At 47.6% G+C, this 23,708-nt stretch overlaps 1 protein-coding gene across 1 annotated transcript in view; it reads left to right on the plus strand.

Moving 5' to 3' along the window:
• The first annotated feature begins 2,210 nt into the window (after positions 1 to 2,210).
• slc2a11l (solute carrier family 2 member 11, like) overlaps positions 2,211 to 23,708 on the plus strand; it is a 57,272-nt gene continuing 35,774 nt past the window's right edge. The window contains exons 1-3 of the mRNA XM_060909502.1: positions 2,211 to 2,458; positions 2,551 to 2,649; positions 15,535 to 15,695. Coding sequence (XP_060765485.1) covers positions 2,438 to 2,458; positions 2,551 to 2,649; positions 15,535 to 15,695 — 281 coding nt within the window. The 5' untranslated portion in view covers positions 2,211 to 2,437. The remainder of the gene's footprint in view (positions 2,459 to 2,550; positions 2,650 to 15,534; positions 15,696 to 23,708) is intronic.

The raw sequence follows: 23,708 nt of genomic DNA on the forward strand, positions 1-23,708 counted from the left end.
TGAGCCACCCCCTGTTTCTAAGAAACAGTAAACAAATGTGACCATGTGACCACATTCAAAGGGGGGCGGGACCATTTACTTACACTTGTGGAGAGGAGCACCACATGTCAAACTAGGTGAGGGAGATATTTATAAAAATGTGTTTTTGTGCTTTCTAAGTCAATTCCATGTTTGTCCACAGTGAAGATGATTTAGAGAAGACAAAAGTAGAATAATATTTAGACACATTAGGGTTAAGTTAGTGGCTTTCTAAGCTATGATATGAATGCTAATAAAAATAATTTTGATTAGCCTAATCCCCTTTATTAGCATTTTTCTACAAAATGGTGGCCACGGGGTAAGACGAGCCATTAGATGTGGGGCAAGTTGAGCCACTGGCTCAACTTACCCCATTGGTGGCTGAGCTTACCCAATATGGATGACACTTAAGTTTTCACATTTACTGGTCATATATGACAACAACATATATATATGACATCAGATGAGGAAGACCAGTTGTTAGATGTGGGGGATTATGTTGTGGCAAAATTCACGGGGAAGAAGAAAGTGCATTTCTTCATTGGCCAGATAATCAAATTGGATGTCTTCGAAATAGAGGCAAGATTTGTCAAAAGAAGCCGGTCATGCCATGGCTCTGCAAGAAAGCCGACCTTTGTCTTCAAAGAGAAAGATAAGGCTGTCCTGTCAAGACAGGATATTGTGAAAAAATTGCCCCACCCCTTTACTGTTGGGGGTGACAGCACGGAGGGAGAGGCAAATGGTGTTCCCTTGCAATTTGAACGCTTGGAACATTGAATAATGATGAAATGATTGATGGAATGATTGCTGCATGTTTTAGCAATGTTTTAACCTACTGAAAGAAATAAGATTTTTTGGCACTGCTCTACTGTTTTAGTAATTTCTATAATATAGTATATCTCTCATTCTCTCTCTAACCATCCCTCTTTCTATCTATCTATGCATATCTCTCTCTCTATCCATCTATCTATCCCTCCCTATCTATCCCTATCTATCCCTCGTTCTATCACCTCTCTCTTCATCTCCCTTTCTCTATGCAACGGCCCTATCCCCCACTTGATTGACTTGACTTGATTCACTGATTGCATTTCTAATAATAAAAGTTGTTTACTTTGTTAACCTAACATGTTTTGTGTTGGCTCAATTTACCCCACACAGTGGCTCATCTTACCCCGTGCATGGGGTAAGTTGAGCCACTTGACATTTTTTTTTCAAGAGGTAATATCACTCTAACCATAAGAGCTTATCAATTATTTTTGCTCAGATAGTAACAGTACACTTTGAAATTTGGTATGGTGTGTAGACTGGAAGCAAAAATGGCTTTAACATGTAGTTATGATGAAAAATGTAAAAAGTGGCTCATCTTACCCCACTCTCCCCTACTATATGCAGGACAGACACTATATGTAGGCTAGGACACACAATTCAATCCATTAATCGAACGATTTATTTACCCAAAACATTACATTTACATTAGTTAGCAACATATATTGTGATCTTTAAATGGTATTGATATTTAAAGGAAAATAAAATTACAGACTCCTCAAGGGCCCTCCCCCCTCTTGGGGCCCTGGTAACTCAGTCCCCCTTTTCTCCCCACTATGACGCCCCTGGTTGGCAGCTTCAAATCTAGACTAAAGACCAGGCTGTTTTCAGATGCTTTCTGATAACTGATAAATATCATCATCTTTACACGTTTTAAACTTTACCTTATAGTCTTTGCATGTCTTAAACTTTACTTAACTTTTATTCCATTTTATTCTGCTGTTTTTACTGAACTTTCTCTCTTCTTCCCCCTTTATTTTATGTAATTTTTTCTATTGTTTACTGTTTTGCTTTTTTGCTGTAAAGCACATTGAACTGCCACTGTGTATGAAATGCGCTATATAAATAAACTTGCCTTGCCTTGCCTAAGCATGGCCTTGTCCCAACTTTTTTGAGATGTGTTGTCATGAAATTTAAAAATCACCTAATTTTTCTCTTTAATATTATACAATTTCTCAGTTTAAACATTTGATGTGTCATCTATGTTCTATTCTGAATAAAATTTGGACTTTTGAAACTTCCACATCATTGCATTCCGTTTTTATTTACAATTTGTACTTTGTCCCAACTTTTTTGGAATCGGGGTTGTACAAAATTACTGTTGACAAAATGGTCCAGTTTAACTGGTCAAATCTGTTTGCATTGATGTTTTCTTGGTCTCTATATAAGTGGATGAACATTTCACTGTATCTTAGCATGTTCAAGTGTTTCATCAGCCTTGCCTAATTTTTCACCAAATGTCCATGAGGAGTTACATTTCAACAAGGTCAGTTAGAAATTCACAGATTTGCTGTGTCAGAATTGTCTTGCTGTTCATCGAGGAGCCCAAAACAGAGGAGTTTGGAGATTTGTGGGAGAACTCCACAGTGCCAGGATGCACGCTTTATCATTACTGGTAAGTTTTTTGGTATTGTTTTCATACTGCCATACTTTGTTCCCTAAGCTTGAATCCTGTGGCTTCAGGTGTGTTTTCTTGTTTGTGCTCAGCTGAAGAGTCCTGTGCTTGTTGCAGTCGTTTTGGTCGCCGGTATTGGGGGAATGTTCCTGTACGGCTTCAGCGTTTCTGTCCTCACTGCACCATCAGTCGTGAGTTGCAGTGTGTTCTTGTTTTGGAGCCAAGAACAAATGCACTGTTTGTGCTCATCAGTTAGTTATAAGGGAAAAGCTCCAGGATCTGTTCTAGGTCAATCAAGCATTCTTAAAATCTACTGCTGCTTTGAGCGTTTTCTTTTCATTAGCATTCTTTTCTTAAAATGAAATTTAGTGTATTTATTTAATGATTGTACTTATTTATACTTATTTTATAGTTATTTTTCCTGTTCAGTGCTTTTCTCAGTACTCAACAACTACAGGCTCATATCCAATTTGCCATTCGTTGGTAAAATAATTGAAAAAATTGTTTTTAATCAATTAACTGCCTTCCTGACATTAAACGGATGTTTTGATAAGTTTCAGTCAGGTTTTCGTGCCAATCATAGCACTGAAACAGCTCTTACTAAAGTCATGAATGACCTACGTCTTAATTCTGATGCTGGTAAAACATCAGTCTTGGTGTTTTAGACTTAAGTGCTGCATTTGACACGGTAGATCATTCCATACTGTTACATCGACTGGAGCATTGGGTTGGATTTACTGGTATAGTAATCAACTGGTTAAAATCTTACCTACAACAAAGATTTTTTTTTATGTGGCCATTGGAGGCCACAGTTCATCACCCGTGTCCTTGAACTGTGGGGTTCCCCAGGGCTCAATCCTGGGACCATTACTATTCAACCTTTATATGCTCCCACTTGGACAAATTATTAAGAATAACTCAATAAACTTCCATAGCTATGCAGATGACACTCAGCTTTACTTAGCTATGTCACCTAATGACTATGCCCCTCTTGAGTCTCTTCATAGATGCATTGACCAAATTAACAAATGGATGTCTCTCAATTTTCTTCAGCTGAACGCAGATAAAACTGAAGCAATTATATTTGGCAAAAAGGAGGAAATGCTTAGGATTGCCACTGTTCTTGAAACTAAGGGGCTTAAAGCAAAGGATACTGTCAAAAACCTTGGTGTCCTTATTGACAGCGAACTTAACTTCAACAGTCATATGAAAGTGGTAAAAAACTCTGCATTCTATCACCTAAAAAACATTTCTAAACTCAGGGGTCTCATGTCAAAGCATGATCTAGAAAAACTTATTCATGCTTTCATCTCCAGTAGGGTTGATTACTGCAATAGCCTTTTTACAGGTCTTCCAAAAAAGACCATCAAAGAGCTTCAACTAATCCAAAATGCAGCAGCAAGGGTTCTTACAAGAACAAAAAGGGTAGTTCATATCACTCCAATCCTAAGGTCTCTGCACTGGCTCCCAGTGAGCTATAGAATTGACTTTAAAGCACTACTTCTTCTATTTAAAACATTAAATGGGATGGGACCCAGCTACCTACTGGATATGTTTCAATTATATGCACCAACTAGGTCTCTAAGATCACAGGAGAAAAACTTGCTAGTAATACCAGCTGTCAAAACGAAGTGTGGTGAAGCAGCCTTTAGTTGCTATGCTGCTAAGCTTTGGAACCAACTTCCAGATGATATCAAAAATGCTCCTACTGTTGTTAGTTTTAAATCCAGGCTCAAGACAAAGCTGTTTTCAGATGCTTTCACTTGATTAATTTTTACCTAAGTAATTAATTTCCTTTAACATAATTTCTTTTAATTTTGATTTTAATGATTTTACTTTATTTTAATTTCTTTTTAATCTTGGATTTTAATGATTTTACTTTAATTCTTTGTTACTGTGATCCTCGTAGATTTTGTCTGCGGGATGATTTTTGGTGATCCTCGTAGATTTTGTCTGCGGGACGATTTTATTTGGTGATCCTCGTAGATTGTGTCTGCGGGACGATTTTTGGTGATCCTCGTGGAAGAGCCACGGGAAGAGCGCGCTTTATGAGTTAAACCCATAATAATAATTAATCTCGAGGCTGATTAACTTTTTCATTTTATTAATTTAATTTCTACTATTGTTTAATTCTTATTATTTTTCTTCCCCAATTATTTTATGTAATTTTATTTTCTATTGTTTACTGTTCTGCTTTTACTTCTGTAAAGCACATTGAACTGCCACTGTGTATGAAATGTGCTATATAAATAAACTTGCCTTGCCTTCTGTTCTCTTATATAAAGTATTTTTGGATGTATTTTTTTTAATGTGCTTTTTATTATAAAATGGTTTAAAATTTTAAAATGACCTGATCAAGTCTCCGAGTCCACATAAGTTAACATTAAAGGTGCAATTTGTTATGTTAAAACGCATTTAGAGACGATTACTAAAACACGGGACGGGACGTATTCTCACTCACGGTCCCTTCATGGACCGGAATAATTGTCACGGATATATTATCGCTCACAGACATTGAACTCTTGTCCCGTCCCAGGGGATCTTATAGGGGCGCAGATAGGATTTTTGAACTGGGGGGGACTGAGCTGTCAGCAAATGATTCCATTTTGTGTGTATGTGTATATATATATATAATCAGCTGGATAGTACAGTGGTAACGCTCACTGACTACGACGCAGGAGATCGGGGTTCGAATCCCGGTCGGGGCAAAACATCATCCAGTAAGGGTTCTTAGGCAAGACCCCTCATGATATATCAGCCTACCTCAGGAATGAGTGAAGACATAACTGATAGAGTCATACCGGCTCAGACGTCGCCCGGGTCAACAAGGTCTGCGTCAGTTGCTAGGGAACCAGGGCAAACTGATGAGAAATGGGCTACTGGAACAAGACATCGATGGACGAGGACAGAAAATATGGATTTGCTACTATACAAGCAATCCCAGAGAGAGGGGATACATGCAGCGAATGTGGGACCATTGGATACTTCGAAACCCACAATCAAGGCTAACAAAGAAACAGCTATTAGCCCAGTGTTCCAACATCCGTAATCGAAATCTACTATCACAACTAGAGATTAATGAAATACAACAACGATGCTAGGTCAACGATGCTAGGTCAGCGGGGAGATGTCATCATCCCCACAACCAGAGATTGGGTACCAAGCCCCAACAACTAACAGCCTCAACACAAGAGCTGCTGACCTGAGAAGGAAGATCGTGACCCAACTGGAAACCTGGAGCCCCTGACGAATACCGAAGCTGAGTTGCCAAGTACCTTCAGAAGATCTACTAGTAGATGTGAATGCTGCTCTGAAGACAATCTCCACAAGAACCATCACTGAGACCAACAAGCTGATACACAGTACAGCAACAGTAATCATGGAGATGCTTGGACACAAGGTGGGCTCAGGACATAACAAACAGTATCCACCATGGAAGAGACGATTAGAGGCCAAGATAAAGGCAGCACGGAGAGAAGTTAGCCAGCTAGCTGAACTACAGAAAGGGAACATGGTGAATAAAGGGGCACCCAGGAAGTACAACTCACTCTCCATACCAGAGGCACTCGAAACTGCCAAACAGCGACTAACAGCTCTGGCCACCCGGTTGAAGAGATACACCAAGGAGGGAGAGGCCAGGAGAATAAACAAGCTGTTCTCTACTGAACCAGCCAAAAATACTGGAAAGACATATGGGAAAGAAAGGCATCACACAACACCGATGCCCAATGGTTAGTGGACCTAAGAGCTGACCACAGCAACCTCCCAGAACAAGAACCAGTAACCATCTCAATGGCAGACGTCCAAGAAAGAGTGTCAAAGATGAAGAGGACAGCACCAGGCCCCGATATGATCCATACGTACTGGCTGAAGAAGCTAACTGCACTCCATGAACGCCTAGCAGCACAGATGAACCAGCTGCTGAGGGATGGAACCCACCCAGAATGGCTAACCCAAGGCAGGACAGTCCTAATCATGAAGGACCCCCAGAAGGGACCCATCCCATCCAACTACCGGCCAATTACCTGTCTCTGCACAACATGGAAAGCCCTGTCAGGCATCATTGTGGCAAAAATGAGTAAGCATGTGGCTCAGTACATGAGCGAGGCACAGAAAGGAATTGGCAGTAACACCAGAGGAGCCAAGCACCAGCTACTGGTCGATAGAACAGTCGCCCGAGACTGTAAGAAGAGACAGACCAACCTGTGCACTGCCTGGATTGACTACAAGAAAGCCTACGACTCAATGCCACACACATGGATACTGGAATGTCTGGAACTGTATAAGATCAACAGGAACCTAAGGACCTTCATCCAGAACTCAATGGAAATGTGGAAGACAACCCTAGAGGCCAACTCAAAACCCATTGCCCAAGTCAACATCAAGTGCGGCATATACCAAGGAGATGCGCTATCACCACTGCTGTTCTGCATAGGCCTGAACCCCCTCAGTCAGATCATCACGAAGAGCGGCTACGGGTACCGATTCTGTAGTGGGGCAACAATCAGCCACCTGCTCTACATGGATGACATCAAGCTGTATGCCAGGAACGAGCGAGAAATAGACTCGCTGATCCACACCACCCGGATCTACAGCGATGACATAGGGATGTCATTCGGATTGGACAAGTGTGGCCGGATGGTCTTAAAGAGAGGCAAGATCATCCGGACTGAGGGGATTGACCTACCAGAGGGCAACATAGGTGATATCCAAGACAGCTACAAGTACCTTGGCATTCCACAGGCTAATGGAAACCATGAAGAGGCCACAAGGAAGTCAACCACAGCCAAATACCTCCAGAGAGTAAGGCAGGTCCTGAAAAGTCAGCTGAATGGTAAGAACAAGGTCCGAGCCATCAACATGTATGCACTACCAGTCATCAGATACCCCGCTGGTATCATAAACTGGCCAAAGGAGGAGATAGAAGCCACAGATATCAAGACTAGAAAGCTCCTCACCATGCATGGAGGGTTCCACCCCAAGTCCAACACCCTGAGACTATACACTAAGCGGAAAGAGGGAGGCCGAGGGCTAGTGAGCGTCAAGACCACAGTCCAGGATGAAACATCGAAAATCCGAGAATACATCAGAAAGATGGCCCCAAAGGATGAACTGCTAAGTGAATGTCTCAGGCAGCAGAACCCTGATGAGAGTGCAGAGGAGGAGGAGGAACAGACAACCTGGAGAGACAAACCCCTACATGGCATGTACCACCGTCAGATAGAGGAAGTGGCTGATATCAAGAAATCCTACCAGTGGCTGGATAATGCAGGACTGACAGACAGCACAGAGGCACTAATCATGGCAGCACAAGAACAGGCCATAAGCACAAGAGCCATAGAGGCCAGGATCTACCAGAGTAGATCAGACCCAAGATGCAGACTGTGCAAAGAAGCCCCTGAAACAGTCCAGCACATAGTAGCAGGATGCAAGATGCTAGCTGGATCAGCGTACATGGAGAGGCACAACCAAGTGGCTGGGATAGTATACAGGAACATCTGCAACCAGTATGGAATAGAAGTACCCAAGTCCCAATGGGCCATACCACAGAAGGTGGCTGAGAACAACAGGGCCAAGGTTCTGTGGGACTTCAGCTTCCAGACTGACAAACAGATCCTGGCTAACCAACCGGACATAGTGGTGGTGGACAAAGAGCAGAAGAGGGTGGTGGTGATAGATGTGGCGATCCCAGCTGACGCCAACATCAAGAAGAAGGAACATGAGAAACTTGAGAAGTATCAAGGGTTGAAAGAGCAGCTGGAACAGATGTGGAAGGTCAAGGGTTGCGTGGTCCCCGTGGTAGTGGGGGCACTTGGGGCAGTAACCCCCAAACTGGGAGAGTGGCTCCAGCAAATCCCAGGAACAACATCTGAAGCCTCAGTCCAGAAGAGTGCAGTACTAGGAACGTCGAAGATACTGCGCAGAACCCTCAAACTCCCAGGCCTCTGGTAGAGGACCCGAGCTTGAAGATGACATGGATACCACCCCCCCCCGGGGGTGAGAAGGAGATTTTTTTTAGTGTGTGTGTGTGTATATATATATATATATATATATATATATATATATATATATATATATATATATATACATACATATACACACACTACCGTTCAAAAGTTTGGGGTCACTTTGAAATGTCCTTATTTTTGAAAGAAAAGCACTGTTCTTTTCAATGAAGATCACTTTAAACTAATCAGAAATCCACTCTATACATTGCTAATGTGGTAAATGACTATTCTAGCTGCAAATGTCTGGTTTTTGGTGCAATATCTCCATAGGTGTATAGAGGCCCATTTCCAGCAACTCTCACTCCAGTGTTCTAATGGTACAATGTGTTTGCTCATTGCCTCAGAAGGCTAATGGATGATTAGAAAACCCTTGTACAATCATGTTAGCACAGCTGAAAACAGTTTAGCTCTTTAGAGAAGCTATAAAACTGACCTTCCTTTGAGCAGATTGAGTTTCTGGAGCATCACATTTGTGGGGTCAATTAAATGCTCAAAATGGCCAGAAAAATGTCTTGACTATATTTTCTATTCATTTTACAACTTCTGGTGGTAAATAAAAGTGTGACTTTTCATGGAAAACACAAAATTGTCTGGGTGACCCCAAACTTTTGAACGGTAGTGTGTATACATGTTATTTTCACCTCCCTCACTGCCATCACCAGGAACTACCTGCAGGCCAGGACAATGATAACCTTTTAACATAGCCTATGGAAATCCAAAGTTTACACATTATCATCACGCACAGAAATTGCAAAACTGCAAAACTAGTTTTAAAACCGCTAAGTTCCAACTGTTAAACATAGCGAGAGGCTGGGCTACGCGTGTGTGTGTAAAGTGTAAACCAGTGCATCCTGACTTTCTAACTATGCCTGTGTGTTGTGTGAGCGGCAGTCAGTCAACAACTCTTCGCAAAGTTTCCTTATGAAACAATATGCTCGCTGAAATTATGGCAGGGAACGCCAGATTAAACATTAAAACTGCCTTCTGAGCACTGTATCTACAGGCTGCCACCGAAAGAAGGAGGCTAGCAGAAAGGCATCTCTACTCCGTACGATTTTACTTTCACTACGACATTACTTTGAACAGACTATCAAAAAATTGCAAGGTGATATGATAAAGTAAGGCACAGTTTACTTACAGTCGTTTTTTTTTTTTTTTTAAAAACGATGCAATCGTTTTCTGCCTTTTGGCACCCTTCATCATGCCGTGTTGGGGTCCTGAACTAGGAGGCGCTGTCCCTGATATGCCTGTCAAACTTGTGGGTAACCATAGCAACCAAGCTCGAGCTTGCAACCTGTGCAGTCTGCGCAGTTGCAGCTATGTCTGTACTGCTGTGCACCTCAATAAACCGAATGGTAATTAGTCTTTTGATTTTTCCGTGAGGTTTGCCTTATGCAAAGAAAGACAGCATAGACATTTTTTCCTCCCTATGAGTGGGGGGGACCGAACGAGGTGAATTTAAATCTGGGTGGGGCGAATCCCCCCCGTCCCCCCCTCTATCTGCGCCCGTGTGATCTTACCTAATCTGTCCTGTCCCGTTCCGGGGGATCTTACCTTAACTGTCCTGTCAGGTGTCACGGTATAGCTTGGATAATGTACTATAATTTTCATTGTCACGGTATAGTTTGGATAACATACTCTAGTTAGTTAAGAATAATCAAAAGAAAGAAGTAACAAACAAATTAGTGTGTATGTGTTAATATTTATTTCTTCTTTGGTCTTCACGTGCTGGTATTACAGTGGCAGGATGCCTCATAGATTACATGACTATGACATGAGAAGAAGAAATGATAAGTCTCATCTCATTATCTGTAGCCGCTTTATCCTGTTCTACAGGGTCACAGGCAAGCTGGAGCCTATCCCAGCTGACTACGGGCGAAAGGCGGGGTACACCCTGGACAAGTCGCCAGGTCATCACAGGGCTGACACATAGACACAGACAACCATTCACACTCACATTCACACCTACGCTCAATTTAGAGTCACCAGTTAACCTAACCTGCATGTCTTTGGACTGTGGGGGAAACCGGAGCACCCGGAGGAAACCCACGTGGACACGGGGAGAACATGCAAACTCCGCACAGAAAGGCCCTCGCCGGCCATGGGGCTCGAACCCGGACCTTCTTGCTGTGAGGCGACAGCGCTAACCACTACACCACCGTGCCGCCCGAAATGATAAGTCAATACAAGAAATTTTCAATGAATTATTTATTAATTCACAAATTATATCCCATCACGGACAATAGGTAGGCGTCCCGTCCTGTATGTCATGGGTCCGTCCTGTCCTGTCTTGTATCGCGGGGAGGTCACTGCCCAACCGATAATACGTCACATCCTGTTCCGTGTCACGGGTTTTAGCAACAACCGTCAGTGTTTCCCACAGAAATTTTGGAGACTATGGGGGCAGCCCATGGGTGTGTGTGTGTGTGTGGCGCGCGTGTCCAGTTGAATTGCAGGGGTGCACGGGGGTTGTTTAGCCTACTAATACTACTAAACTAAGACTAACAAAGAACAAATTCGTTGGTACTGGTTATGCACCTTGCAGTGTTTCCCACAGACCAGGTAGCAATTTGTGGTGCTCCACTGTGCCGATGAGGGAATCGTGTGCGGTGGTGTCGTGGCGGTCGGTGGAGTCGGTCATTGGGGTGTATGCAAAGTGTTTACAGCGGGCGGTGTTCAAACACACAGTATTTTTCTTCAGAGTCACCTGCTGGGACTATTTTAAAGCTACAAGAAGCATTTGAGATTATTCAGTTCAATCTAAATTCTTTTAAGTTCTTTCAGAGAAGACAGCTAAAACAATTTTTACCAGAACCCTGCCTGGTTTCATTCCTTGACCCAACTTTACATTACAGGGCAGGCCATTAGTTTGCTGGGCTTGATGTTAGTGGAAAACCTGTCTTTTAAATTTATGAAAATTACTCACCAAAATTGAAGTTAAAGTTTAGTTTTTACTAGAGATGCACCGATTGCAATTTTTTGGGCCGATTCCGATTTCCGATTTTCCATGGAGTGTGACCTGCCGATACCGATTTTGGCCGATTCCGATTTCATTTTTTCAAACCACTTCACAGCACACACAAAGACTATTTTCTTTTTATCTTTTCTTTAATAGAACATTCCGCCAGATTTTCAGTAATAAATTTTCAACACCTCAGAGGTTGAAAACAAACAAAAAGACATTGTTCTTTGTAAAATCTTTCTTCATGTTTGGTATTAACATATTAATTCCTGAAATAGGAAATTCACACAAACATTTTTTTCTTTTCCCATCCAATATCTGGCACAAAAACAACTTCCCCCTCAAATATTATTTGCCTACTGCTATGGAACACACTTTCATAAGCCTATTTAGATCTGAAAACTTATGCCTGATAGAACAACCCATTTCTTCATTCAATATCAAAATACAAAAATAATTTCCAGTCATACTTATACCATAGCCATTCTATCATCTTTGTCAAATGTGTATTTGTAGAGTAATTTCCAATGGAATCAAGTGCAACCAGGGTCGTAAAACAAACAAAAAGACATTTCTTTCTCTCTCTCTTTGTACAAATCTAACTAGATGTTTGGTAATAGGCTAACGCAGGGCTTTTCAAAGTGTGGGAGAGTCAGCCCCCCCTCAGAGAGCAAATAAACAACAGCCCCCCCCCCCAATTTTTGTTGTTGCTATACTTAATGTTCCATTCGTATTAAAAAAAAATGGTTGTTGTACACATTTTTATTTTTTTTTTACACATTTTAAACATCTGTGCTTTTTGAAAACATCTTTTTTTTACACGTTTAAAACATATGAGCTTTATTAAAACATCTTTTTTTTTTTACACATTTTAAACATCTGTGCTTTTTAAAAAAAAAAAAAAAAACATCTTTAAACATCTCATAGCATCGTTAGCTAGCACCTCTTGGCAGACAACACACTGTGGCAGTGGAGCATCTTCAGATCCAGTCCATGAAAATCCAAACTTTAAATAATCGTGGTCATACTTCCTTCTTTTTTCAGTCCCCCCAGGATTCCGTGGGCCTTTTTTGTGATTGTTGCGGGCTAAAATGTCTGATGTTGCGGGGGTTTTTCCAAAAAATTGCGATGAAAGTTGTGGTGTTTTTTAGGTTTTTGTTGCGATTACATTGCGGGAGGAAGTGAAAATTGCGAGAAATTGTTGCGATTTTCTCTTTGTGATTAAAATTACTGAAAAACTATTGATTAAAAAAAACCAGACACTGAGAAATGGTCCTATAAACAACTTTACCAATATAAAAGATTACCAGGACTACAAAAATGCAGAAAAATAGGCTTTACTTATCCAAATGCACCTGTTGGTTCAAAAGTTAAAGTGCATAGAACCTCACACCACAACATGAAGTTACCTTAAAATATAAGATAAATGCCTCAGCTTTCATGTAAGAAAAAAACTATTAATACTAGTACTGTGTGCAGGCAGTCTCTCCTGAAGACTAAATTACACAATAATTATAAACTAATAAAATAAATGGCTCAGGCTTCATAGAAGAAAAAAAACAATTTGAACAGAATCTCACAGTATGATGCTGAAGCTGCCTAAACAATGGAAAATAAAATACCATTTTGGCAAAAATGTTGGCATCCATTAATTTCTTGTATTAAGTAAAAAAATAATGTAAAGTGCACACAGTCCTTCACTGTAAACATAACACACTTTCAGTAACAGAATTTAAGCCTACATAAACACTGACTCGCACACAGTGTTGCCAGATACTGCTGATGTTTTCCAGTCCAAAATATGTTCAAAACCCACCAAAATGCACTTGAAACCGCCCAATCTGGCAACACTGCGCGCATGCTGCTTCTCTTAAACATATACACGGAAGTAAGGCGGAAGGTAGTTTGTCGATGTCACCTTAAGACGACGCCAACGATTGGTCAAATTTGCGGGAAAGTTGCGGTGATTGGATAGAATTGCAACACCGCGCTGAATTCGTGGGGATTGGTTGAATTTGCGTTGAATTTGCAAATCGCAACATCCTGGAGGCTCTGTTTTTTTGCTTGGCCCAGACTCTGTCTCCTCACTCACTGTAGCTTTAGGTACTAAAAATCGATCCATTTTGTGTCCGGTAAAGGCTAGCTGAAGTTCGCTAAATGTCCGCAATAGTAACTTATTCTGGTTTATTTTCCTCACGTTGCGCCCCCCTGAAGAACCCTGGTGCGCCCCACACTTTGAAAAGCCCTGGCTTGATGCATAAAATCATGCAGATACAAATCAAGAGCTTCAGTTAATGTTCAAACATCAGAATGGGAAAAGTTGCGATCTCAATTTTTGTGTGACTTTGTTTCACTGTGGCATGGATGTTGGTTTGAGTCAGACGGACTGATGGTTTGAATATTTCAGAAACTACTGATCTGATCTCCTGGGGTTTTCACACACAACAGTCTCTCGAGTTTACACAGACAGAATGGTGCGAAAAACAAAAAACATCGAGTGAGTGAGTAAGCGATAGTTCTGTGGGTGGAAACAAACGCCTTGTTGATAAGAGAGGGTCAGAGGAAAATGGCCAGATTGGTTCGAGCTTTTTTGCCAGGAAGGATATCGTAACTCGTATAATCAGTCTTTACAGCCGTGGTAAGCAGAAGAGCATCTCAGCATGCAACACACTGGGTTCCACTTCTGCAGCCAAGAGCAGGAATCTTAGGCTACGTTCACACTGCAGGCTGAAGTGACTCAAATCCGATCTTTTCGCCCATATGTGACCTGTATCCGATCTTTTATTGACAATATGAACGACACAGATCCGATTTTTTCAAATCCGACCCAGGCCGTTTGGATATGTGGTGCTAATTCCGATTCCTATCTGCTCTTTTCATATGCGACTTCAGTCTGAACCGCCAGGTCGCATTCATCCGACTTACACATCATCAACAAGCCACAAACGTCACTATTCTGCGCTGAAGTAGGCGGCGGGTCTCTCAAAAAAAGTTACAACAACATGGCGCATAATCACGGGCGCAGATAGAGGGTGGGACGAGTCATATTTAAATTCACCTCGTTCGGTCCCCCCTACTTATAGGGAGGAAAAAACGTCTATGCTGTCTTTCTTTGCATAAGGCAAACCTCACGGAAAAATCAAAAGACTAATTACCATTCGGTTTATTGAGGTGCACAGCAGTGTATACATAGTTGCAACAACTCACATAAAACAAAACAAAGACTGATATTCGGTTGGTTGAGCTGCGCAGACTGCACAGGTTGCGAGCTCGAGCTTGGTTGCTATGGTTACTAACAACAAGTTTGACAGGCATATCGGGGTTGGGGTTGGTTTGCTGGCAGCTTTGTCCCCCCCCAGTTTTTTGTCCCCCCCAGTTAAAAAAACGTATCTGCGCGCCTGCGCATGACATCAATGCGAGGGACGCTTCGGGCTGTGAAGGTTCTGAATCTTCTCAATGGAAGGACGCAGAGGTTAGGGAGCTGATTTCCATTTGGGGGGATACAGCTATTCAAGCTAGATTGGATGAGTCATACCGCAACCGGGCGGTTTTACTTCCGTAAACACTGGCCATGCTCACTGCGTGTGACGTCGTCGTATCCTGCAGTGCGCATGCGGAACACTTTTAGGTCGCTTTTCGTTCATACTGAGGATCACATACAAGTCGTATATATTTGTTAATGTGAACGACCTCACAAAAAAATCGGATTTCACAAAAAAATCGGAATTGAGCATTAAGCCTTGCAGTGTGAACGTAGCGTTAGAATCAAGAACAAGTTCCTATTAAAGTGGCCAGTGAGTGTATAACAATATCATTTTAAAATATATCTTCGGGAAGAACGTTTGTTTATCTATTTTATTATTCTAGATTGGAAACTATCCAATTTTGGCTCCCAGTCTAAACAAAGCTGCCTCTTTTATCTAAAATGCCACACACACACAGCACAAGTTCATAAGGGTCATTTGTTTCCGTTGCAGTTTCTATTCATCAGGCAGCAGAGGGCGCTAAACATTAAAAACAGCCCCTTTAAGTTTGTGTCAAAACTATACAGTGACTGTCGTTCAGGATTTGGCTGCTCTAATTAATCATTCTGCTTGTGTTGTCAGTACATTAAAGAGCTTGTGAACAGCACGTGCGTGCAGAGATATGGCCTTTCTCTGGAGGACTGGCAGCTCTCACTCATTTGGTCCTTCATCATCTCCATATACTGCATCGGGGGTCTGTTAGGCAGCCTGTGTGCCGGGCGCATCGCTGCAACCTATGGCAGGTAAAAATATACTGTTACAACCTCAAGACTGGATATGCACTGGTTCACAATCACTTTTTGGTTAAAAAAAAAAATGTTGTGAGATAACATCTGGAGCAGGAGTGTGATGGAGATATGGGTCTGTCTCAGAAACTGAGTACTGTGGGGGAACCCCACTAAATATACTCACAGTCAATAAACTATACGGTTTTGAATGGTGATGGTTTTAATTTGAAATAAAATGATGACAGAAATAATACAGATAAAACTAAATCTTTGATGTGAATACTCTTCAGAATTTGGCAAAAATTCTGCAAATTTGTGGAAAAATGGCGGCTTGATCTGGGACATGATAAATGGTTGACTACATCGCATTCCCTTAAAAAGGTTGTAGTCCACTGAAAAGTCTACAGTTATCACTAATTGTATTTTAAGTTGTAACTTTATACACCTAAGGATTGGTGCGCTCACAGAATAATCATAACCGTAATAAAACATCATGCAAAATATTTGATCACCGTTGTAACTCCGTTTTCCGCAAACCCAAAACCAATACGGTCGTGTGTTTTGATCTAAACGGAAAGCCTCAGGGTCGAGGTCACTACCTCACCAAAAGTAGGAACTTAAAATCACTACGCCATAAAAAATTTAGTTATAAATCTGCGATTTTGTTTTTTAAAGCGAAAGCTGAAAGTTAGGTATAGAATATGTTTCTTACAGAATATGTTACGATGGTAGCTGGTCTTGTATGAATTTCTGAGCTATAAAATGAGTTGTGGTCTATTTTTTACCGTAGCGTGTTATTTGTGTGCGGGGAAGGACACACATTAACAGTTTGCATGTGTAGAATCCCCTCCTAGAACTGCCACCTTATTGTGGTGGAGGGGTTTGTGTGCTTGAATGATCCTAGGAGCTATGTTGTCGGGGGCATTATGCCCCTGTTAGGGTTTCCCAAGGCAGACAGGTCCTAGGTGACAGGCCAGACCAAGAGCAGTTCACCAAAAAACCCCTATGGAGAAAAAATCCAGGACCGTGACGTCGCCCGGTAGGACGCAGCCGGGGCCCCACCCTGGAGCCAGGCCCGGGGTTGGGGCTCGTATGCGAGCGCTTGGTGGCCGGGCCTTTGCCCATGGGGCCCGGCCGGGCTCAGCCCGAAGAGGTGACATGGGCCCGACCTCCTGTGGGTTCACCACCCACAGAGGTAGCAGTAGGGGTTTGGTGCAGTGTGGATTGGGTGGCAGTCGAAGGCAGGGGCCTCGACGACCTGATCCCCGGACACAGCGGCTGGCTGTTGGGACATGGAATGTCACTTCGCTGGGGGGGAAGGAGCCTGAGCTTGTGCAGGAGGTTGAGAGGTACCGGCTAGTAAAGCTATAGCAGTAAAGGCTATGCAAAACTGCATTTCAGACATCAGGAAATGGATGCTTCAAGACAGATTAAAGTTAAACGATGACAAGACTGAGTTCATCATCATTGGCACCAGACAACAACTCGCCAAAGTCAGTATAGACTCCTTGCAGGTTGGGGAGTGTACTACTACACCGTCTAACAAAGTGAAAAACCTGGGCTGCTGGTTTGACGGTCAGTTTAAGATGGATACTCACATTAACAATATCTGTAAATCGGCATTTTTTTTATCTTTACAATATAAGAAGGATAAGAAAATACTTAGATTATGACTCAACACAGATATTAGTTAATGCTTTTGTCACTAGTAGACTAGATTTTTGTAATAGCCTACTTTATGGGTTGCCTAGTAACCAACTGCAAAAGCTCCAGCGGGTTCAAAATGCCGCCGCTCGTGTCATCCGGAAAATTAGCCGCTATGATCACATTACTCCTTTTTTATTTAGACTTCACTGGCTTCCGATTAGTTATCGCATCCAGTTTAAGATTTTACTACTAGTTTACAAAATTGTGAATGGTCTTTCTCCTTTGTATTTATCTGAACTTATAGAATTTAAGACAATTACTAGATCTAATTTGAGATCTACTTCAGATACGCTTCTGTTAAAGCAACCTAGTTTTAAAAGTCTGAAAACTCTAGGTGACCGCACATTTATAATTGCGGCACCAAAACTTTGGAACACTCTTCCAACAGAAATAAGAGCTACAGACAATTTAAATACATTTAAACGCCTCCTGAAAACCCATCTATTTAAAGAGGCGTATAACTGCTAAGCGATAGAATATTATAGAGCTTTTGTCTTCATTTAGGTTTTTAAATTATAATGAGTTATTTTGTGTTTTATTATCAAATATAGTGATGATTTTGTAATTTATTATCAGTTAGGTATTGTTCACTAAGAATGTAAGATTTATAAATATTCATAGAATGTAATTAGACTTTCATACTTGACAATTTTTCGATATTGTAATGCGCCTTTGAGCATTTTTTATGTAACAGGCGCAATATAAGTAGTTAAATTATTATTATTATTATTATTTATATGGAAATCAATTTTACAAAAGCATTTGAATTGTAAACAAAATAATTTTCCCCAGTGGAGGCCAGATAAAGCAAGATACTATCTTTATTCTTATGAAACATGAGAATATAATCTCATTCTTATGAATGAGAGCAGGCTGAGAGGCTGCGCGGGAACACGCTGAGAGCGAGAGCAGGCTGAGAGGCTGCGCGAGAACACGCTGAGAGCGAGAGCGGGCTGAGAGGCTGCGCGGGAACACGCTGAGAGCGAGAGCAGGCTGAGAGGCTGCGCGAGAACACGCTGAGAGCGAGAGCGGGCTGAGAGGCTGCGCGAGAACACGCTGAGAGCGAGAGCGGGCTGAGAGGCTGCGCGGGAACACGCTGAGAGCGAGAGCGGGCTGAGAGGCTGCGCGAGAACACGCTGAGAGCGAGAGCGGGCTGAGAGGCTGCGCGAGAACACGCTGAGAGCGAGAGCGGGCTGAGAGGCTGCGCGAGAACACGCTGAGAGCGAGAGCGGGCTGAGAGGCTGCGCGGGAACACGCTGAGAGCGAGAGCGGGCTGAGAGGCTGCGCGGGAACACGCTGAGAGCGAAAGCGGGCTGATAGGCTGCGCGAGAACACGCTGAGAGCGAGAGCGGGCTGAGAGGCTGCGCGGGAACACGCTGAGAGGCTGCGCGGGAACACGCTGAGAGCGAGAGCGGGCTGAGAGGCTGCGTGGGAACACGCTGAGAGCGAGAGCTGGCTGAGAGGCTGCGCGGGAACACGCTGAGAGCGAGAGCGGGCTGAGAGGCTGCGCGGGAACACGCTGAGAGCGAGAGCGGGCTGAGAGCGAGAGCGGGCTGAGAGGCTGCGCGGGAACACGCTGAGAGCGAGAGCGGGCTGAGAGGCTGCGCGGGAACACGCTGAGAGCGAGAGCGGGCTGAGAGGCTGCGCGGGAACACGCTGAGAGCGAGAGCGGGCTGAGAGGCTGCTCGGGAACACGCTGAGAGCGAGAGCGGGCTGAGAGGCTGCGCGGGAACACGCTGAGAGCGAGAGCGGGCTGAGAGGCTGCGCGGGAACACGCTGAGAGCGAGAGCGGGCTGAGAGGCTGCGCGAGAACACGCTGAGAGGCTGCGCGAGAACACGCTGAGAGGCTGCGCGGGAACACGCTGAGAGGCTGCGTGGGAACACGCTGAGAGCAAGAGCGGGTTAAGAGGCTGCGCGGGAACACGCTGAGAGTGAGAGCGGGCTGAGAGGCTGCGCGAGAACACGCTGAGAGCGAGAGCGGGCTGAGAGGCTGCGCGAGAACACGCTGAGAGGCTGCGCGGGAACACGCTGAGAGGCTGCGTGGGAACACGCTGAGAGCAAGAGCGGGTTAAGAGGCTGCGCGGGAACACGCTGAGAGCGAGAGCGGCCAGAGAGGCTTCGCGGGAACACGCTGAGAGCGAGAGCGGGCTGAGAGGCTGCGCGAGAACACTCTGAGAGCGAGAGCGGGCTGAGAGGCTGCGCGGGAACACGCTGAGAGCGAGAGCGGGCTGAGAGGCTGCGCGGGAACACGCTGAGAGCGAGAGCGGGCTGAGAGGCTGCGCGGGAACACGCTGAGAGCGAGAGCGGGCTGAGAGGCTGCTCGGGAACACGCTGAGAGCGAGAGCGGGCTGAGAGGCTGCGCAGGAACACGCTGAGAGCGAGAGCGGGCTGAGAGGCTGCGCGAGAACACGCTGAGAGGCTGCGCGAGAACACGCTGAGAGGCTGCGCGGGAACACGCTGAGAGGCTGCGTGCGAACACGCTGAGAGCAAGAGCAGGTTAAGAGGCTGCGCGGGAACACGCTGAGAGTGAGAGCGGGCTGAGAGGCTGCGCGAGAACACGCTGAGAGCGAGAGCGGGCTGAGAGGCTGCGCGAGAACACGCTGAGAGGCTGCGCGAGAACACGCTGAGAGGCTGCGCGGGAACACGCTGAGAGGCTGCGTGGGAACACGCTGAGAGCAAGAGCGGGTTAAGAGGCTGCGCGGGAACACGCTGAGAGTGAGAGCGGGCTGAGAGGCTGCGCGAGAACACGCTGAGAGCGAGAGCGGTCTGAGAGGCTGCGCGAGAACACTCTGAGAGCGAGAGCGGGCTGAGAGGCTGCTCGGGAACACGCTGAGAGCGAGAGCGGGCTGAGAGGCTGCGCAGGAACACGCTGAGAGCGAGAGCGGGCTGAGAGGCTGCGCGGGAACACGCTGAGAGCGAGAGCGGGCTGAGAGGCTGCGCGGGAACACGCTGAGAGCGAGAGCGGGCTGAGAGTCTGCGCGGGAACACGCTGAGAGCGAGAGCGGGCTGAGAGGCTGCGCGAGAACACGCTGAGAGCGAGAGCGGGCTGAGAGGCTGCGCGGGAACACGCTGAGAGCGAGAGCGGGCTGAGAGGCTGCGCGGGAACACGCTGAGAGCGAGAGCGGGCTGAGAGGCTGCGCGGGAACACGCTGAGAGCGAGAGCGGGCTGAGAGGCTGCGCGGGAACACGCTGAGAGCGAGAGCGGGCTGAGAGGCTGCTCGGGAACACGCTGAGAGCGAGAGCGGGCTGAGAGGCTGCGCGGGAACACGCTGAGAGCGAGAGCGGGCTGAGAGGCTGCGCGGGAACACGCTGAGAGGCTGCGCGGGAACACGCTGAGAGGCTGCGCGGGAACACGCTGAGAGCGAGAGCGGGCTGAGAGGCTGCGCGGGAACACGCTGAGAGCGAGAGCGGGCTGAGAGGCTGCGCGGGAACACGCTGAGAGCGAGAGCGGGCTGAGAGGCTGCGCGGGAACACGCTGAGAGCGAGAGCGGGCTGAGAGGCTGCGCGAGAACACGCTGAGAGCGAGAGCGGGCTGAGAGGCTGCGCGGGAACACGCTGAGAGCGAGAGCGGGCTGAGAGGCTGCGCGGGAACACGCTGAGAGCGAAAGCGGGCTGATAGGCTGCGCGAGAACACGCTGAGAGCGAGAGCGGGCTGAGAGGCTGCGCGGGAACACGCTGAGAGGCTGCGCGGGAACACGCTGAGAGCGAGAGCGGGCTGAGAGGCTGCGTGGGAACACGCTGAGAGCGAGAGCTGGCTGAGAGGCTGCGCGGGAACACGCTGAGAGCGAGAGCGGGCTGAGAGGCTGCGCGGGAACACGCTGAGAGCGAGAGCGGGCTGAGAGCGAGAGCGGGCTGAGAGGCTGCGCGGGAACACGCTGAGAGCGAGAGCGGGCTGAGAGGCTGCGCGGGAACACGCTGAGAGCGAGAGCGGGCTGAGAGGCTGCGCGGGAACACGCTGAGAGCGAGAGCGGGCTGAGAGGCTGCTCGGGAACACGCTGAGAGCGAGAGCGGGCTGAGAGGCTGCGCGGGAACACGCTGAGAGCGAGAGCGGGCTGAGAGGCTGCGCGGGAACACGCTGAGAGCGAGAGCGGGCTGAGAGGCTGCGCGAGAACACGCTGAGAGGCTGCGCGAGAACACGCTGAGAGGCTGCGCGGGAACACGCTGAGAGGCTGCGTGGGAACACGCTGAGAGCAAGAGCGGGTTAAGAGGCTGCGCGGGAACACGCTGAGAGTGAGAGCGGGCTGAGAGGCTGCGCGAGAACACGCTGAGAGCGAGAGCGGGCTGAGAGGCTGCGCGAGAACACGCTGAGAGGCTGCGCGGGAACACGCTGAGAGGCTGCGTGGGAACACGCTGAGAGCAAGAGCGGGTTAAGAGGCTGCGCGGGAACACGCTGAGAGCGAGAGCGGCCAGAGAGGCTTCGCGGGAACACGCTGAGAGCGAGAGCGGGCTGAGAGGCTGCGCGAGAACACTCTGAGAGCGAGAGCGGGCTGAGAGGCTGCGCGGGAACACGCTGAGAGCGAGAGCGGGCTGAGAGGCTGCGCGGGAACACGCTGAGAGCGAGAGCGGGCTGAGAGGCTGCGCGGGAACACGCTGAGAGCGAGAGCGGGCTGAGAGGCTGCTCGGGAACACGCTGAGAGCGAGAGCGGGCTGAGAGGCTGCGCAGGAACACGCTGAGAGCGAGAGCGGGCTGAGAGGCTGCGCGAGAACACGCTGAGAGGCTGCGCGAGAACACGCTGAGAGGCTGCGCGGGAACACGCTGAGAGGCTGCGTGCGAACACGCTGAGAGCAAGAGCAGGTTAAGAGGCTGCGCGGGAACACGCTGAGAGTGAGAGCGGGCTGAGAGGCTGCGCGAGAACACGCTGAGAGCGAGAGCGGGCTGAGAGGCTGCGCGAGAACACGCTGAGAGGCTGCGCGAGAACACGCTGAGAGGCTGCGCGGGAACACGCTGAGAGGCTGCGTGGGAACACGCTGAGAGCAAGAGCGGGTTAAGAGGCTGCGCGGGAACACGCTGAGAGTGAGAGCGGGCTGAGAGGCTGCGCGAGAACACGCTGAGAGCGAGAGCGGTCTGAGAGGCTGCGCGAGAACACTCTGAGAGCGAGAGCGGGCTGAGAGGCTGCTCGGGAACACGCTGAGAGCGAGAGCGGGCTGAGAGGCTGCGCAGGAACACGCTGAGAGCGAGAGCGGGCTGAGAGGCTGCGCGGGAACACGCTGAGAGCGAGAGCGGGCTGAGAGGCTGCGCGGGAACACGCTGAGAGCGAGAGCGGGCTGAGAGTCTGCGCGGGAACACGCTGAGAGCGAGAGCGGGCTGAGAGGCTGCGCGAGAACACGCTGAGAGCGAGAGCGGGCTGAGAGGCTGCGCGGGAACACGCTGAGAGCGAGAGCGGGCTGAGAGGCTGCGCGGGAACACGCTGAGAGCGAGAGCGGGCTGAGAGGCTGCGCGGGAACACGCTGAGAGCGAGAGCGGGCTGAGAGGCTGCGCGGGAACACGCTGAGAGCGAGAGCGGGCTGAGAGGCTGCTCGGGAACACGCTGAGAGCGAGAGCGGGCTGAGAGGCTGCGCGGGAACACGCTGAGAGCGAGAGCGGGCTGAGAGGCTGCGCGGGAACACGCTGAGAGGCTGCGCGGGAACACGCTGAGAGGCTGCGCGGGAACACGCTGAGAGCGAGAGCGGGCTGAGAGGCTGCGCGGGAACACGCTGAGAGCGAGAGCGGGCTGAGAGGCTGCGCGGGAACACGCTGAGAGCGAGAGCGGGCTGAGAGGCTGCGCGGGAACACGCTGAGAGCGAGAGCGGGCTGAGAGGCTGCGCGGGAACACGCTGAGAGCGAGAGCGGGCTGAGAGGCTGCGCGGGAACACGCTGAGAGCGAGAGCGGGCTGAGAGGCTGCGCGGGAACACGCTGAGAGCGAGAGCGGGCTGAGAGGCTGCGCGAGAACACGCTGAGAGCGAGAGCGGGCTGAGAGGCTGCGCGGGAACACGCTGAGAGCGAGAGCGGGCTGAGAGCGAGAGCGGGCTGAGAGGCTGCGCGGGAACACGCTGAGAGCGAGAGCGGGCTGAGAGGCTGCGCGGGAACACGCTGAGAGCGAGAGCGGGCTGAGAGGCTGCGCGGGAACACGCTGAGAGCGAGAGCGGGCTGAGAGGCTGCGCGGGAACACGCTGAGAGCGAGAGCGGGCTGAGAGGCTGCGCGAGAACACGCTGAGAGCGAGAGCGGGCTGAGAGGCTGCGGGGGAACACGCTGAGAGCGGGCTGAGATCGGGCCCGGGCCGCGGCTGAAGCCTCAGATTTTCCTGCCGCGCTGCTGCCGCCCCGCTTGTTCTTCCTGCAC

Source organism: Neoarius graeffei, chromosome 25 (assembly GCF_027579695.1).
Source record: "Neoarius graeffei isolate fNeoGra1 chromosome 25, fNeoGra1.pri, whole genome shotgun sequence".
NCBI classification, from domain to species: Eukaryota; Metazoa; Chordata; class Actinopteri; order Siluriformes; family Ariidae; genus Neoarius; species Neoarius graeffei.